The 18,781-nt window shown below is 43.7% G+C and overlaps 1 protein-coding gene across 2 annotated transcripts in view; it reads left to right on the top strand.

The window, feature by feature from the left end:
* PCIF1 (phosphorylated CTD interacting factor 1) overlaps nt 1-18,157 on the top strand; it is a 79,186-nt gene extending 61,029 nt beyond the window's left edge. For both annotated transcript variants that reach the window (XM_040330222.1, XM_040330223.1), the window contains exons 11-16: nt 6,945-7,120; nt 7,215-7,301; nt 8,409-8,593; nt 12,274-12,367; nt 12,461-12,636; nt 17,194-18,157. In XM_040330222.1, the coding sequence (XP_040186156.1) occupies nt 6,945-7,120; nt 7,215-7,301; nt 8,409-8,593; nt 12,274-12,367; nt 12,461-12,636; nt 17,194-17,401 (926 nt within the window). In that variant the 3' untranslated portion in view covers nt 17,402-18,157. The remainder of the gene's footprint in view (nt 1-6,944; nt 7,121-7,214; nt 7,302-8,408; nt 8,594-12,273; nt 12,368-12,460; nt 12,637-17,193) is intronic.
* The last annotated feature ends 624 nt before the right edge of the window (nt 18,158-18,781 follow it).

Genomic DNA, 18,781 nt, shown 5'->3' with positions numbered 1-18,781 from the left:
CCATATATATACAGTGTATTGTCTTGATAAGCCCTCTTTCTTTCTATCCTTCGGGTTGGAATAATTGTTGTTTAGCAGTTAGGGGCTGGACAAACACTGGGGCATTAGAGTTTACATGGTATATCTTTAGCCTTGATTTCTTCTTACTTTTTATATATATCCAATGTTATGTGTGTTTAGGTGTTGGGTCTTTTGCATGTACAAGATTCTAGTGTATTGCTGAGCTGGAAAAAAAACAGAGATGCAATGTCTCTGCCTGACGATCGACTGGTGTCGGTGGACATTGAGTGCCTAGCAACTTCAGATCGGCTTCTGCTGTGAATAACGCGCCCCCTGCAGACAGAAGTGCAGGATCACGTGTGTGTGTGTGTGTGTGTGTGTGTGTATGTATGTGTGTGTATGTGTATATATATATATATATATATATATATATATATATATATATATATATATATATATGTGTGTGTGTGTGTGTGTGTGTGTGTGTGTGTGTGTGTGTGTGTGTGTGTATGTATATATATATGTATACACACACACACACACACGTGATCCAGCACTATAGGGTGGTCAGCAAGTGTTAAATAATCCTTTAGCATTTCTGTGAATCTCCAGCCATATGTAGATGAGTATATTATATGTAGAGAAGTTCTGTTTTTGTCAACACATATATATTATTTCCTTATTTCTCAGTGGGCACTATCCCTTTATATCAATAGAACAAAAACACCCCCTTTTTAAGTGCCAGAGAGACCATGGAGACTTTATATGTGCCACCGAAAAATCACACAAAAATAATAAAATAATCAATTTTTTTTCCATGAAGATAAAAACAGTAAAGTGCAAAACACCATTAAACAGGAACTGCAGTCTGCTCACATAATTTGTAATAAAAACATATTTGCTATTCTGAAGCTTCCCTCCAACCACTTTGCATATTATTTTATATATACTGTAATTCTGTACTTGCCAAATATGCTGCAGAAATCTCCCTCCCCGAGTCTGGCTGCAACCATTTTAACTACGGACAGCTGAAGCTGCTGCCTGTTTACTTCTTGGATTTACACAGAGGCACACCTGCAGCTCTCATTGGCCCTCTTATGATTCATCCCCCCCTCCCTTCTTAGCAAACTCTCACAAGAGTCAGATAGAGCTATGAATAATGTCATAAGCCTAATGACCAGACAAGAAACCGGAAGTGGGCTGTATAAGGTATTTACTGGCAGAAATAATTGTTTTACTATCCAAAGTTAAAACAACAAGAGCAGAAGATTCAATAGATGGAAAGAGGAAACATTTATTGAAGTTCCACTTTAATTGTATAGTCTATATCGTGAATTGTAAATTCTCCAAGCACCCATTGTAAATTTCATCCATCATATATAGACACAAATGTTCTCTCCATGACATCTAATAAATAGCAGTTATCATCAACTCTATGGAGTCACCCCAAAGATCAATCCAAAAAGCTCCAACTACATTGTCATATCCTATATGGGTGTTACTACTACTACTACTACTACTACTACTAGACATTCAAGTGGAAATTAAAAGACAACGCTTTGAAAAGAATTAGAGGATCCGCGGGGTAATTCGAAAAAAGATTTAATTCGATTATGATGCTGTTTCTGTCTGCTTATAGGTACTCTGCAGTCAAAGATGAAAGTAGAGTAACATAGAGGACAATACAACAAATAATCTCCCTTTGGGGACCCAATGACAATTGACCCAATTATGCTATTATTTCCAACCTTTTTTATAAAATAATTTTATATATATATAAATATATATATATATATATATATATATATATATATATATATATATATATATATATATATATATATATATATATATATATATATATATATATATATATACACAATTAGTAAAACACATATACTGTGTATTGCATTATGGTAGTTTAGGTATTTGCGATTTGTTTGAAAACCATTAATGATTAGTTCTAATAAATATACATAGACCCCACCCTTCCATTACTACATAACATTGCTGCAGCATTCACCTATGCTCAGTGTAACACCAACAAGAATATCTGCAGGCTTTGCTTTTTAATAAACGCCGAAGTGTAAAGGATCCCTGCTGGTGGCTCGTGCACCTGTTCCCACCCCATAAATCTCAATTACCCTGCATTAGGTCCTGCCAGCAAAGTGCTCTGCTAGTGTGCCTCTGCATTTGACATCCATATATTCCACTTAACTTCATAGGCTCTACACTAGAGAAATCTTTGGCCTACATACAATCCTCTGCATGGACACATTAAGGAGTGTAATATAACAAGTTATCGTTGCAAGCTTAAATAAACCTTGCTCTTAAAAAGCTTTTCCAGTGAAATGGAGATTGAGCGTGTTTCCTGTAGCCTTTTATACTGTAACTGGGCCTTCTTGTATCACAGCTCATCCCATCATCTTGTGCATCTGTAACCTGCCTGCAAGGACACTGTATATCGTAGAATAGAGAGAATTTATTTGTTTTTTAACCTCTTCTCCCCACAAAATGGAGAAGGTTTAAGAATATTTGGTTCTGCATTGCTAAAAATGTTGTATTTAATAAAAAAAAAATAGTCTATTAGGGAAAAAAAAAAGATGTAAAAAGAAGTTTTTAAAATGAGATAAATCATTTACTATAACCAGTGAATACGTCTGCCTGCCTTTTTTTGTATGAAGAACCTATGGGGAGATCAGATGAACACGGACCGTATGTCCGTGTTCATCTGATCCGCTCTGCAGACGGAAGAAAAAATAGTGTTTTCTTCCATCTGCAAAATCGGATCTTTGCGGAGGCGGACAATTACGGGTGTCGGCAATCACATAGGGCCAGATTCACATAGAATTAGGTTACGCTGCGGCGGCGTAATGTATCCCATTTACGTTACACCACCACAGGTTTACAGCGTAAGTGCCTGATTCACAAAGCACTTACCTGTAAACTTGCGGCGGCGTAGCGTAAATCCGCTCGGCGCAAGCCCGCCTAATTCAAATGGGGCGGGCACCATTTAAATTAGGCGCGTTCCCGCGCCGAGCGTACTGTGCATGCTCCGTCCCTAAAACTACCCGACGTGCATTGCGCTAAATGACGTCGCAAGGACGTCATTGGTTTCGACGTTAACGTAAATGGCGTCCAGCGCCATTCACGGACGACTTGCGCAAACGACGTGAAATTTAAAAATTCGACGCGGGAACGACGGCCATACTTAACATTGGTTAGGCCACCTAGAGGGCATGCTTAGTTTTACGCGACGCATCTCTACGGAAACAACGTAAATTTAAATCGACGGGCAAAGCGGACGTTTGTGAATCACCGTAACTAGTCATTTGCATATTCTACGCCGACCGCAATGGAATCGCCACCTAGCGGCCGGCCTAGAATTGCAGCCTAAGATCCGACGGTGTAACACAGTTACACCTGTCGGATCTTAGGGCTATCTATGCGTAACTGATTCTATGAATCAGGCGCATAGATACGACAATCGTATCTCAGAGATACGACGGCGTATCAGGAGATACGCCGTCGTATCTCTTTTGTGAATCTGGCCCATAGGGTCCAATGTATGTCCCTTTTTCATCCGCAAACAGATGAAACGCACGTGTGAAAGGGGCCTTAGTCTCTTATCTCTCACTCACCAAGGTAATGAAGGTCCTTAACTTTCTGCTCTCAAGTAGGGATGAGCTTCGGCATGTTCGCACAGTCCACGTGCAGAGCCCGCCAGGAAGTCTGCACGGCGCAGCGCTAATCACAGGCAGGGAGACATATTCCTGATGCTCGGCTGCAGAGATCGGGAAATGTCTCCCTGCCTGTGGTTAGCGCAGCACCATGCAGACTTCCTGGCGGGCGTTGCACGTGGACTGTGCGAACACGCCTACTCTCAAGTAAAGCTTCCAGTGAGTATGGTCTGCCGAACTTTAATACCTTTTGTGTATATTTGTGTCGGATGCCTTGCATTTGTATCAGGCACCCTTTGTAGCATCTATGTACAAAGCCAATATAGTGCTCATCCCAAAGCCTGATAGAGACCTTCCAAACCAGACTTGCCTACCCGCTGACCACAAATGATAAAATACTAGCCAAAGCTCTAGCCCTTTGCTTACCTAAAGTCATATCCAAATTGGTAGCCCACAATCAATCAGGATTTATTCCTAACAGATTGACAACAGCAAATTATGGAAATCACATGCAATCCACCCTGCAAAATGTGTGAAACGGAGCACTACTCTCCCCCAACGCAACCAAGGCTTTTAATAACATTAATTTGGAATACATGTGAGAGGTTCTCCAAAACTTGATATATGGGTAAAAGTTTATGAAGTGGTTACAGAGTGCTTTTGAACATCGCTCTCTCACACCCTATACCTTTGGGGAGAGGCACTTTGGCAAGGATACTCACTCTTGCCTTTATAATTTGTACTGACAATTGAGACATTTGCTGTGGCTATTTATTAGGAAAAATCCTATTACTGAAGACTTGGTCAGAGACGATTGGGAAGGATAAAACAATTCTGTAGGTAAATGATATGCTTCTTTTTCTTGGGAGATGCATTAACCTCACTGGAGCATTTTATGACTTCCGCTACATTATTTTAAGCAGGTTCTCGGGACTGCTCATAAATTGGGACATACATTTTGACCCTTTTCAGTCCCTGACTGTGAACAACATATTATTAATGTTGACCCTAGGGGCATAACCTCAATTCACAGGGCCCCATAGCAATATATTGATGTTGACCCCTCTCTCTTTGCAACACCTGGCAGTGTCAATGGAGACAATAGTGTAATTAATTTTAACATAAAGTATGCCTAAATCATGGACTGGTAGCAAGAGAGCTCTCAGTACAGTTGGTGTACTATTCGGGACCAGTGCGGTAGAGAAAAAGTGCAGGGAATTCCCTCTAAATCTACTTGGTAGTTCACCAGCATTTTTCAGTTTCAATTGATCTTTTACCGAGTATAAGATTGTGGTGTAAATTCTAAGCCCCCCAGCCAGCAAACTTTACAGAACTTTTCAGTTTAGTAGTCAGTAAAAAAAATAAGTACAGTATATTGTTTTTTTAATCATATATTATTTTATAGTTACTTATTGTTACTTCTTGTAGGCCATAAACAGGCTATTCAGCAAGAAACCATGTATGGGCAGGCTGAATGTACCCAAGATTATCGAGCAGCCAGCCTGCCAGATTTTACATTTATCGCTAGCGGCTGTTATAGCCACTAGCGATAATCACCGTGTTCACCCAGCAGGGACAGCTGCCCTCCTCCGGCGAGAACGCAATGTGGCTCGGCAGGAGGGATTCCGCTGTCAAAACTGTCTGTGGTTGCAGAAAAATATTCGCTCTCTCTATGGCCGTTCTGGAAAACTGCTTTAGGCTTGCAGAGTCAAAATCGGAGTGATGACCAGAAACTCTGAAGGTAAAGAAAATCTACTCACAGATGGGGAGAAGCAAAGGAGATCTGTTACTAACCACAGCTTGGTTATCAGGGTTAAAGCCCAACTTTTGGAAAAGCAGCCTGTCAAATTCTTTGACAGGCTAAATGAAACAATGGCTGGACACTGTAGCAGGTGGTAACGTATGGGTCCTGGGCATCATAGATTTTGACAGGCTGGTGGCTGTGGGGCTGGACACTGCATGTGTGCCTCCCAATGTTGGGATTAGGTACACATAGGCTAAACGCCCAGTGTACATGAGTAAAGTCTAAAGTATTTTTTTTACCTTAAAGCGGAACTTCACCGAAAAGGAGAAGTTCCACTTTGAGCCCAGATATCCCCTCTCCCCCCCCACCTCCTGTATCACATTTGGCATATTATTATTATTATTATATATTTTTTTGGGTGGAGCGGGTTCCTAGTTTGGACAGGTAACTACTCCCACATCCGATTGAATCCCCTTGGTGATCCAAGTGGCAGTTCGACTCTCCCCGCTTCAACCGCAGCTTTCTGGTACATGTCACATGTTCCAGAAGGCTGCGGGACCATTCATAGAGCACAGTGCAGCTCACAAATGCACAGTAGGAAGCCAGCTGTAAAGCCACAAGCTGTAAATGTCGGATTTCCACACTAAAGATGCTGGCGCCGGGAACCTGGAGATTAGTGTAGAACTTGTCCAGGTGCTGGACTCCTGGACAGGTAAGTGTACTTATATTACATTTCAGCAGCCCCAGTATATGAATCTGCTGACTTATAATTTTTATTTGCCAGACTAAACAACCTCTCTAATGCATTCTACGCATTAATGTAAAAAAGAACCCTGCATGTCCCAGTCGTGTCCCCCCCTTACAATTACCTGAGCCCGATCTTGATTCAGCGCTGTGCATGAGAACAGAGGCTCTCTCTGCTCTTTCCCTCCGCATCGGTTCAGAGACAGCAGTGGGAGCTATTGGCTCCTGCTGCTGTCAGTCACAGTCAGTTACAAGGCAGCGGGGCCTTGCCACTCTTTGTGTGTCTATGGACACACTGAGCCAGCTCAGGAGCAAGTCTGCACGAGCGCCCCATAGCAAGCGGCTTGCTTTGGTGGGCACTTGGCAGTTGACCCCAGAAGAGCAAGATTGGGCTGCTCTGTGCAAAACTATAACGTTTGTTCATTTAAAAAAAATGTAATTTGATTCTTTACAATCACTGTAATCCGAATTATATGTGTGATGCAGAGAAGACTTAAACCTCACCGCACATGTTGCAGTTTGTTTGACTGCTATGGTGGCATGGCCTTCTCTGGAGGCAGCTGGGAAGCACCAGCGCCTCAGGAAGGGCAAAAATAAAAAGACCTGTGAGTTTGCAAAATGACAGCATTTTTCACTAAAAGTGTATACTGTATGTGCTCACTGCTGACCATGCAGAGTGTACTTTTAGTGTTTTCAGGGCAAAGGTCGATTTTAACATTCACATAATTGTGACCCACAAGAATTCATTTATTGACAAAAAACACAATGTTTTACAGAGCCAGTCCCAGTTGCGCCCTGCCCAGACAAGGTGATCTTCTGTCATCCTGTGCGATTGACTTCCCCAGCATTGCCATTCCAGGGAGGAGTGGATGTGCAACAAGATGGCAACGTGGTGTGTGTGAGGTACAAGGGGGAGTCCGTCAGAATCAACCAGAGTTACTTCAGTAAATTGGTGAGCAACATTTCTTTCCTGTCATTGCCTATGCACCTTGTGATTTGCTACACGGGAGTAAATGAACTCGCATGTCTTCTCGTTGCCTTTGCAGTTCCAGCTTTATCGCCTCAGTAGTACGGATGACCCAGGGTCAGAAAAATTCCTGCCTCGTGTATGGTGTCTCCTGCGAAGATATCAGGTATCTACAACATATTATTATTATTATTATTATTATATATATATATATATATATATATATATATATATATATATATATATATATATATATATATATATATATATATATATACATACAGTAAAGACCAAAAGTTTGGACACACCTTCTCATTCAAAGAGTTTTCTTTATTTTCATGACTATGAGAATTGTAGATTCACACTGAAGGCATCCAAACTATGAATGAACACATGTGGAATTATACATAACAAAAAAGTGTGAAACAACTGAAAATATATTTCATATTCTAGGTTCTTCAAAGTAGCCACCTTTTGCAGCAGACACATCTCTAGAACTGATAAGAGGAGACTGTGTGAATCCGGCCTTCATGGTAGAATATCTGCTAGGAAACCACTGCTAAAGAAAGGCAATAAGCAGAAGAGACTTGTTTGGGCTAAAGAACACAAGGGATGGACATTAGACCAGTGGAAATCTGTGCTTTGGTCTGATGAGTCCAAACTTGAGATCTTTGGTGCCAACCCCCGTGTCTTTGTGTGACGCAGAAAAGGTGAACGGATGGACTCTACATGCCTGGTTCCCACCGTTAAGCATGGAGGAGGAGGTGTGATGGTGTGGGGGTGCTTTGCTGGTGACACTGTTGAGGATTTATTCAAAATTGAAGGCATACTGAACCAGCATGGCTACCACAGCATCTTGCAGCGGCATGCTATTCCATCCGGTTTGCGTTTAGTTGGACCATCATTTATTTTTCAACAGGACAATGACCCCAAACACACCTCCAGGCTGTGTAAGGGATATTTGACCAAGAAGGAGAGTGATTGGGTGCTGCGCCAGGTGACTACCTCTTGAAGCTCATCAAGACAATGCCAAGAGTGTGCCAAGCAGTAATCAAAGCAAAAGGTGGCTACTTTGAAGAACCTAGAATATGAAATATATTTTCAGTTGTTTCACACTTTTTTGTTATGTATAATTCCACATGTGTTCATTCATAGTTTTGATGCCTTCAGTGTGAATCTACAATTTTCATAGTCATGAAAATAAAGAAAACTCTTTGATGTTTTTTTTAAGAAATAAAAGATGTCTAACATGCAGTGTTGTTGTTTATTGAAGGTGATGTTTGGGACAGCGCAGTATGAGGGCTCCGGTCTACAAGGGGCACTTCCAGTCAGCGTTTTCCAGACTTTGCACAGAATTTTTGGTGTCACGTCGGAGTGTTTCGCGTCACCTCTGAACTGTTATTTCAAGCAGTACTGTTCCGCCTTTCCAGACACAGATGGATACTTTGGCTCCCGGGGGTAAGGATACATTGCAAGATACAATTCAAAGGCCTGGTTATTTAACTCATGACATTTTTTCTAAGTGCTCAGATAAATATCAAACTACCCCCCCCCCAGCCCCTGCTTATATTTTTCTGAGCCCAATCTCCATCCAGTGATATTGCATAGTTTGGTATAGCTTGAATAAAGACACCAGTTTATCCAGTATGGAGGTGGGTATGTGAATGTGTTTATGTCGGTAATCATTCCTATATCCCTATATAATGCATTCGCTAAGATGCCCATCTAATAGTTTTTTTAAACTATCGACACTCCCTGCTTGTGGAAGGGAGTTCCAAATCTTTACCGCTCTGACAGTAAAGAACCCTCTACGCACTTTTGGGCTAAAATTAGTGCCTGAAATCGCCTCCCCTGCAGCCCAAGTGTGAAAGTTCGAGTGTTTTCGAACTGGGGCGATGCGCTTGCAGGACGTTAGAAAAAGTCCGGCAAGCAGCCTCTTTCCTCTATCCCCCCCGCCATTGAAATCAATGGGTAACGCTGCTGAAGCGCTTGCAAAGCGCTTTGTGGGAGCTTTTAATCCTTTATTCAGCTGCTAGCATGGGGTTAAAAGGGCTGCTATAACAGCGGTAAAGCGACGCTAAAATTAGTGGCGCTTTACCGCTCACCCCCCAGCCCCAGTTTGAAAGTAGCCTTAAGTTTAAACCACCGCTTCTTCGTCAATGAGTAGCCACATGTCTTTTTAAGCTCCCCTATGCTAGAATCACCATGTGCACATCGGAGTGCTCTCTCCTCATTGGCTCAGATACAGCAACGGAAGCCATTGGCTTCTGCTGCTGTCAGTCACAGCCAGTGAGGAGGGAGTGGGGGCAGGGCCAAGCCGCACTCTGTGTGTCTAATGGAGCGAGCATGCATGAGTGCCCCATAGCAAACACTTGGCGGGGAGGAGCCAGGAGTGTCGGCGGGGAACCCAAGAAGAGGAGGATCAGGGCTGCTCTGTTAAAAACTATTACATGGAGCAGATAAGTATAACATGTTTATGTTTATTTTTTTAAAACATTACCTTTAGAATCACTTGAATTTTAGTATTTCTTTTTTTTTCAAACAAGTATGAAATATTGCATGTGAATGTTTTGTGTTACTGCTTGTAATCAGCAGGGGGAGCTCTATGCAAGGTATATCTATCCATCTATGGAGTCTTTTTCTATCAGGCAGCTTTGTGCTAAAAATAGGCCTGAAGGAGTCAGAAGAGTGTGCCCTCCTCTTCTACTAGCAACCACAGCAATGTCTTCATCAGTGGATTTAATATATACAAAGACAAAACATTTTTTTAGTAGGGAAAGGAAGCCTCTTTCAGGTTTTATTGCTGCTCGTGTCCCTGCTGAGGACGTTCAACCTTTTAGAATAGAAAGGGATGCAAAATCTAAAATGTTGGAGTTGTAACCAGAACAGGGGTTGTTTCTATTGAAGATACTTATTAGAGACAGCCGTCTATCCCCCTAATGAGCCATACAAAAAAAAAAAAAAAAAAACGACAGGGATTTTTACTTTATCCAAAAATAAAAATAATTTTGGGCTTTTGGATACAACCTGGTAGAAAGCATGAGGGTGGTGATGTAATTTTGTTTTAGAAAGCCCGTCTACATCTCAGAGTGTCATGAATGCACCTCCATAATAAATTATTTCTCAAATGTTTTTTTTTTTTTTTTTTATATATACAAATAATTTAAAATATTTAAAACACCAGTTTACACACAGTAAATAGACATGTTAAAAAAAGTTAAATACTGTAAAATTGACTGACTAAAAGCATTTTATGGTTTCTTTTTAAAACTCGGCTCTGCCCCCTTCCACCTGGCGGTCCCCTGTTTTTGTGTGTGTGTGTGTGTGTGTGTGTGTGTGTGTGTGTGTGTGTGTGTGTGTGTGTGTGTGTGTGTGTGTGTGTGTGTGTGTGTGTGTGTGTGTGTGTATATATCTATCATACACACAGTATCTTACAAAAGTGAGTACACCCCTCCCATTTTTGTAAATATTTTATTATATCTTTAAATGTATCTTTTCATGTGACAACACTGAAAAAATGACACTTTGCTACAAGTAGTGAGTGAGCCATTAATGTCTAAACCGCTGGTAACAAAAGTGAGTACACACCTAAGTGAAAATGTCCAAATTGGGCCCAAAGTTTCAATATTTTGCGTGGCCACCATTATTTTCTGGCACTGCCTTAACTATTGGGTATGGAGTTCACAGAGTTTCACAGGTTGCCACTGGAGTCCTCTTCCACTCCTCCATGATGACGTCACGGAACTGGTGGATGTTAGAGACCTTGCCCTCCTCCATCTTCCGTTTGAGGATTCCCCACAGATGCTTAATAGGGTTTAGGTCTGGAGACATGCTTGGCCAGTCCATCACTTTTACCCTCAGCTTCTTTAACAAGGCAGTGGTCAGCTTGGAGGCATGTTTGGGGTTGTTTTCATGTTGGAATACTGCCCTGTGGCCCAATCTCCAAAGGGAGTGGATCATGCTCTGCTTCAGTATGTCGCCGTACATGTTGGCATTCATGGTTCCCTCAATAAACTGTACCTCCCCAATGCCGGCAGCACTAATGCAGCCCCAGACCATGACACTCCCACCACCATGCTTGACTGTAGGCAAGACACACTTGTCTTTGTACTCCTCACCCGGTTGCTGCCGCACACGTTTGACACCATCTGGACCAAATACGTTTATCTTGGTCACATCAGACCACAGGTCATGGTTCCCAGTAATCCATGTCCTTAGTCTGCTTGTCTTCAGCAAACTGTTTGCGGGCTTTCTTGTGCATCATCTTTAGAAGAGGGTTCATTCTGGGACGACAGCTATGCAGACCAATTTGATGGAGTGTGTGGCGTATGGTCTGAGCACTGACAGGCTGACCCCCCCCCCACCCCTTCAACCTCGATAAATGCGGGGGCCACAAAAGATCTACATATTCAAATTACCAGGGGGGCCGTATTAAACCAAAATGCGGGCTGGACTTTGAACATCTTTATGTAGAGCAACAATTCTTTTTTTTCAGATCCTCAGAGTTCTTTGCCATGAGGTGCCATGTTGAACTTCCAGTGACCAGTATGAGAGAGTGAGAGCGATAACACCAAATTTAACTGACCTGCTCCCCATTCACACCTGAGACCTTGTAACACTAACGAGTGACACTGACACAACAGGGAAGGAAAATGGCTAATTGGGCCCAAATTGGACATTTTCACTTAGGGGTGTACTCACTTTTGTTGCCAGTGGTTTAGATATTAATGGCTGTGTGTTGAGTTATTTTGAGGGGACAGCAAATTTACACTGTTATACAAGCTGTACACTCACTACGTTACATTGTAGCAAAGTGTAATTTCTTCAGTGTTGTCACATAAAAAGATAAAATAAAATATTTACAAAAATGTGAGGGGTGTACTCACTTTTGTGAGATACTGTGTGTGTATATATGTGTATATGAGATTTACATAATATAAGAAGATTTGTATCACCTTACTGATATACAAGGGTGTATTCGCTATCAGTCTGTTTGAAGCATATCATTCATATATTCTGCCCATGAAGAGTCTAGAAATATTTTAACTTGCTTTGCCTTTTCAGTAAATAGTAAGGGGTAAAATGATAATGAATGATTGCGATTATAAATATTTTCTTGCTTTCTTTTTTTATCCTAGGCCATGTCTTAGTTTTTTCCCAGTCAGCGGTTCCTTTGAGGCAAACCCACCTTTCAGTGAGGAGTTAATGGATGCCATGGTCACACATTTTGAGGTGAATAGATACATTTATGCTGAATGATCTCTGCTATCATGGTTATTATTTAATTTTTTTCTTAATCTGACCAATTAATTTTTTTTCTTCCAGAGTCTGCTAGAGAGTTCAGATCAGCCCCTGTCTTTTATTGTCTTTATCCCTGAATGGAGAGACCCCCCTACGCCGGCCCTCACTCGCATGGAAGAAAGCCGCTTCAAACGTCACCAGGTGGTGCTCCCGGCCTTCCAGCACGAATACCGCAGTGGCTCCCAGCATGTGTGCAAGAGGCATGTATCCCTGGAATATATAGACAGTCTGTTGTTAGTTCTAAATTATTATTATACTGGAGCCAATTTGGACTGAAGCCAATAACCAATCAGCATGCCTTTGGAGTTTGTGAGGAATCCCATGCAAGCACAGTGACATTGACCCAAAATTCACACTAGAGCTCACTATTGAATAGAACTATAGAACTATTGAATAACAAATCTGTGTGCTTTGTGCATATTAGTGTCATTTCAAATGTGTTTATAGCTTTTTTTTTTTTTTTTTTTTTAGATAGCATGGGGTAGAATAAGAAACTCTTTTTAATGGTTTCTTTATTCTTACCATTTGTCCTGGTGACCATTGTCACTTGGACCGAAAGTGAGGGAAAAACATATTTTCTCTTCCGTTCATGGACAGACACAGCAGCAATTGACCTTAGGGTATTATCCTCCTTTCTATGAGATTGACTTGGCAGAAAAACAGCATGTCAAGTGTTAAACACTCCACACAGTACAGTACCTCCCAGGGTGTGGTTCCCCCGGGTACATCCCCCATTCTCTGCTCTGCAGCCTCAGTTTTTTTTCTGCCTAGCAATGAAAATTACATGGCTCCTCTGGGCCCATGTGCTCTTATGATTTTTTTTGCAATTTTCTTGCATTTCTTTTTTGTTTTCCTGCATTTTTGGATCCTGAGATCTACAATCAACTGCTGACTGGGTGACAAGCTGGATCCTCGAACCTTGTAGTCCCCCCAAGTTCGGCCATCGAGCGTGTGCCGGCCTTTAGCTAAGCGCTGGGCCGTCCACGACATGCCCCGTTGCTCCAGGGGTGGCCGGTGAGCTATACGCTCCAGGGCACACATATGACCGGGCTCAATGTCCGTGTCACAGTGTGCCGGGCCGACAGCCATGCCGTAACTGCGCGCACGTTGGTTCTGTCTGGGATGCCTCCAGCCGGTGGTCGCAGGATGGGTAAGTAGCAGTCCCCTTGCTTTGGCAGGGTGGTGCGACTGGTGCATTCCTGGGGAGGTCGATCGGGGGTCCGCCCTGCTTTCCTCTCTCCCTTCCTCTCCCGCGTTCTGGGTGGTTGGCTGTGAGGTGGGGGGTCCGCTGGGGGGGGCTCCATCCTGTGGCTGGGGGCTGTGTCTATCGGGGGTGCTGTTTTGCTGCGGGGGGGGGCCTGCCCGGGGGTCCCGGGTGTTTTCACTGTGTCACTGTGTCACTGTATGTGTGTGTTTTTACTGTGCAATCGCAGCGCCATTTTGGCGACGCCGGGTGCCTTTATTAGAGGGACTGTGGGTCTTGCCTTGCACTCCAAGGGTGGTAAAAGGGTGGGTCAGCATGGCGTCCGAACCAGATGCTTCTCCCCCAGACATGCCAGAGTTAACCCTTAGTGCCCCTGTACCTGCGGCCTCTGTGGATGCTATGACGGCAGTCCTAGAGGCGTTTGTTGCAAGGATTGAAGCGGCGCATGGCCAGAGGGGGGGTAAAAAGCACCCCCTCCCCCTGCCTTCTTCGGGAATCAGGCCCAGCTACTGCTCCTGGTTCCGAGGTGTCAGAGGATGCAGGCCTAGTCCACACGGACAGTGAGGATGACACTGCTTCAAGGTCAGCGCATGATTGGGCGCTAGTGGGAGCTCTTATCACTGTGGTGCGGGATACTCAGAAAATTGAGGATTCGGCGGAGACATCAGAGATATCGGTCCCTTTTGGGTTCCGCAAACCGGCCCGCACTGCGAAAGTGTTTCAGTGTGTTCCTTATCTGGAAACATTTTTGTACAAGAAATGGGATCGGCCGCAAACGGCCCGTCTCTTGGGTGGGGGGCCGGCTTTGCGAATTCGCGGCTCAGTGGATGTCTCTTCTTTCCGACCGCTGGGTTTTAAGAAGTAGTTTCGTCGGGGTACAAGATAGTTTCTCTCTTGTCCGCCAAACAGATTTTTTCCTTCCAACCTCCAGCTTCCTCCGGGTTGCGGGAGTCCCTGTTTGGGGCTGTTCAGGATCTGCTGGTCAGGGGGGTGATCGTGCCGGTTCCTTTACTGGAACGGTTTCAGGGGTTTTACTCCAATCTGTTTGTAGTCCCCAAGAAGGAAGGGGTCCATCCAATCCTGGATCTCAAGGCCCTCAACTGTTTTGTCAGAGTGCAAAAATTCAGGATGGCGTCGGTTTGCTCTGTTATAGCGGCACTCCATCAAGGGGATTTCCTGGCGTCCTTGGATATCAAGGATGCGTACTTGCATATCCCCATATGTGCAAAGCACCAGAGATTTCTGCGCTTTGCGGTCGGGGAGGACCACTTTCAATTTGTGGCCCTCCCTTTGGGCCTGGCTTCGGCGCCCAGAGTTTTCACCAAGGTGCTTGCCCCGATTCTGGCCCTGCTGAGGCAGCGCGGAATCGCTATTGTAGGATACCTGGACGACCTTCTCCTGAGAGCTTCTTCAAGCTCAGAGTTAGAGGTGGATGTGTCTATCACCTGCCAGACCCTCTGGGAATTCGGTTGGCTGCATTCCTTGGACGCGGTTCGAGCCCTACGGGTGTACCTATCTGCTACAGCTCCGTTTCGGAGGTCGGATTCACTGTTCGTGTCGGTGACTGGTCCTAAGAAGGGTCTGGCGGTCTCGTCGGCCACCATTTCTAGGTGGATCAGGCAGGTTGTGCTTCAGGCCTATGTCCTAAAGGGGCGGGCGCCCCCCTTCCCGGTTACGGCGCATTAGACCAGGGCGATTGGTGCCTCTTGGGCTTTCCGCCTTCAGGCGTCTGTTTTACAGGTGTGTAAGGCAGCGACTTGGTCGTCAGTCCACACCTTCTCAAAGTTTTACAAGGTGGATTTGAGTGCATCTTCGGATGCCTCCTTCGGCCGCAAGGTTTTGCAGGCGGCTGTTTAAGGTTGAAGTTCCTCCATTGAGGAGCTCTGTTTTGTTTGGTGTGAAGTTGGTTTTCTGTGTTTTCCCACCCCTTGATTTTTTTACACTGCTTGGGGACATCCCTAAGGTCAATTGCTGCTGTGTCCGTCCATGAACGGAAGAGAAAATAGGATTTTTGTACTCACCGTAAAATCCATTTCTCCGAGTTCGGATCCCTAGTCGCGGTAGTGTGAACCGGCACTTAGACAGTCGTCACTGAAACAAGTTAATGCATTGTAAAATTTCTGTTTCAATTTAAAAAAATTGGATTTTTGTACTCACCGTAAAATCCATTTCGCTGAGTTCATGGACGGACACAGCACCCACCCCTCCTTTGTACTGCTTTTTTACGAACTGAGGCTGCAGAGAATGGGGGATGTACCCGGGGGAACCACCCCCTGGGAGGTACTGTACTGTGTGGAGTGTTTAACACTTGACATGCTGTTTTTCTGCCCAGTCCATCTCCTAGAAAGGAGGATAATACCCTAAGGTCAATTGCGGCTGTGTCCGTCCATGAACTCAGAGAAATGGATTTTACGGTGAGTACAAAAATCCTTTTTTTTTTTTAATTGAAACAGAAATTTTACAATGCATGAACTTGTTTCAGTGACGACTGTCTAAGTGCCGGTTCACACAATGTACACTACTGAAGTCGCTCCGACTTCAGAAAAGGTTCCTGTACTACTTCAAGGCGACTTCTAGGCAACTTGTACCCATTGATTTCAATGGAAGTTGCCTCCAAAGTCGGATCTCCGTCTTAACTGAAGCAACTTTACAGGAAAAGAAAATAGTTTACTCAGGCAAACCCCTCCCTCCCACAGAGCTGATTATTCTGTGATTGGCCAAAGTCGCCTGTCCTGGAGGAACCTTTAAGTCGCGTTGTAAGTTGCTCCAAGTCGCGCTGAAGGTTTTGGCTGTTATCTGCTTTAGCCCTGGTTCACATTGATGCTACTTTGAAATCGCTCTACTTCACTTGAAGTGGCGCGATTTCAAAGTAGCAAGGTCAGCGCGATTTCAGGTGCTACTTGATAGATGTCTTTGTGGCTTCATGCACAGATGTCTATTGAAGTCGCACCTGAAATCGACAAAAGTAGTGCAGGAAATACCAGCATGTTGGATTTCTACATGAGATTATTGCTAGCAGCTTTATCTGCTAGCAGTAATCACTGTTCTTCCAGCAGGAACGCTTCTCTGTGCATGGGTTGAAGGAAAGAAAATCAGTTGATTCCCCCAACAACACTGTTCACCTGACAGGGGGGCGTGGGGAGCTGTTCTGGCCGGGGGAACATTCAGTGATTCTTGTTAGCAGCTGCAATAATCGCATGGAAAACCTGACATGCTGGTTGTGCCCACGTTGATCGATTTAACTTGGGTTCAATCATGCTTGCCCATACACAGTTTAAATTCTAGCCATTCCCTGCTGAACCAGCCGAGATTGAACCATCTGTGGCCAGTTTTAGGTAAGCCTTTTTGTTTGAAAGAGCTGAGAGATGTTCACCTCATGTTGCTTTTTTTTACCACGTGTGAATATACATGGGTGGTAAGGTTATATTGGCGCCGGTATTCCAGTGAAGGCAGTGTTTATCCTCAGATATCTGTAGACTTGTTTTCTCTGTAATTCTGTTTGATCTGAATCTTTTTTTTACTTTTTTTTTCCCTCTCTTTATTCTTTCAACAGAGATGAGCTGTACTACAAAGCAGTACACAACACAGCTGTGCTATTTCTTCAGAATGAGGCTGGATTCCAGAAGTGGACCCCCAGCGCAGAGCGTGTACAAGAGCTGTGCACAGCATATAAGCACTCCACAAGGCTGTCCAACTCCTCGGCGGTCACAGAGAAAGAGCCCCCCCAGGAGGAAGGCACAAGCAAGGACAAGTGTGAATAACTAGAGACACAGTTTTGTAGCAGACTTTTCCCAGTTCCATGGGTAAGATGCCCTAATCAGTAGGGCACAGCATAATTCTCCAGTGCTATAGGACCTGCTCAGAGGTAAAACGCAGTACTCCTGCATACTGTATGGCAGACTATGGGGATACTGCAGTGAGAGAGGACAAGTTGTGGTCATACATTACTCAGCTTAGAGATTGTTTTTGTATTTTCTCAGTTTTAAAGAGCGGAGTGACCCTTTTATCCTCCTTGAATGCATTTTCTTAGTCTGAACAGTATTAAATGGTGGGTGCTGATGGTGTATCCAGTTACCATACCTGCGTTTCCTGCCTTTATCGGGAAACGAGGTCCTCAGCGAACTACCGCGTGAATGTGGGGAGGCCATACTAGCCTATGTGAAGATTATGGAGAGAAAAAACGTTCCTGCATTTGATAATGTGTGTGGTGCACTACTCCTGTGTATGAAGTTGTGTATATAGACACTACTCATTACTAAGGGGATATCTCTAGCTTTCCCATGTATATAGTTCTGTGTATCTGCTTTCTGCAGTATCTCTGTGTTGTGTTCCTTCTGGGGGGAAATGTAGAGTTCTGCATGTTTTACTCTCCTCCTCCTCCTCCTCCTCCTCCTCGTGTGTGTGGTTTTCTGGTATTGTGATTGATGCACGTTGTTTCTGTGCTAATTATTCCTTGTAATTAATTTAATGTCTAACTGTTTTATTACTTATATCAAACAGTAAAAGTTTATTTTTGATTTCTGTCTCTTGCGTATTAAGTACAAAGGATTTAACTTTATAAGGAACAATTTTCAACGTACGCATAGAGGGGAGTACATGTAACACCGGGGTCATTTACTAAAACCGAACAGTGCAAAATCTGGTTCTGGTTCTGATGGCAGCCAATCAGCTTCTAACCTCAGCTTGTTCAATTATGCCTTGACAGAACAAACTGGAAGCTGATTGGCTTATATGCAGAGCTGCACCAGACTTTGCACTCGCCAATTTCAATAAATCAACCCCATTGTGTCTTAGAAACCTCTGGGTTTCCTAGAACCCACAACGTAATACCCATTAGGACAGCCATCATGAACGCTGCCTACAGAAGATCTGGAGCACACAGCATATACAAGCTATAGAGAAGCACCCGCTAATTGACATCAGATATTACATGAGGCTTAAAGGTCAGCACCCAGGTAGGCTGTGGCATTCCTCTGTGTTTGTTACACCCACCTGCTGTTCCCTGTGATATGTCTGCATGATGTCTGTGAAGCTCTGCTGTGTTTTTATTTTACAATCCTGTGCTTGTTTTTTTCGGAGATGACACAGGGACCTTTAAAGAGACCCTGTAATCAACAACAACAAAATTCAGGTGAAAACAC

Source organism: Rana temporaria, chromosome 12 (assembly GCF_905171775.1).
Source record: "Rana temporaria chromosome 12, aRanTem1.1, whole genome shotgun sequence".
Classification (NCBI taxonomy): domain Eukaryota; kingdom Metazoa; phylum Chordata; class Amphibia; order Anura; family Ranidae; genus Rana; species Rana temporaria.
This window is presented reverse-complemented; position numbering and strand designations above follow the sequence as displayed.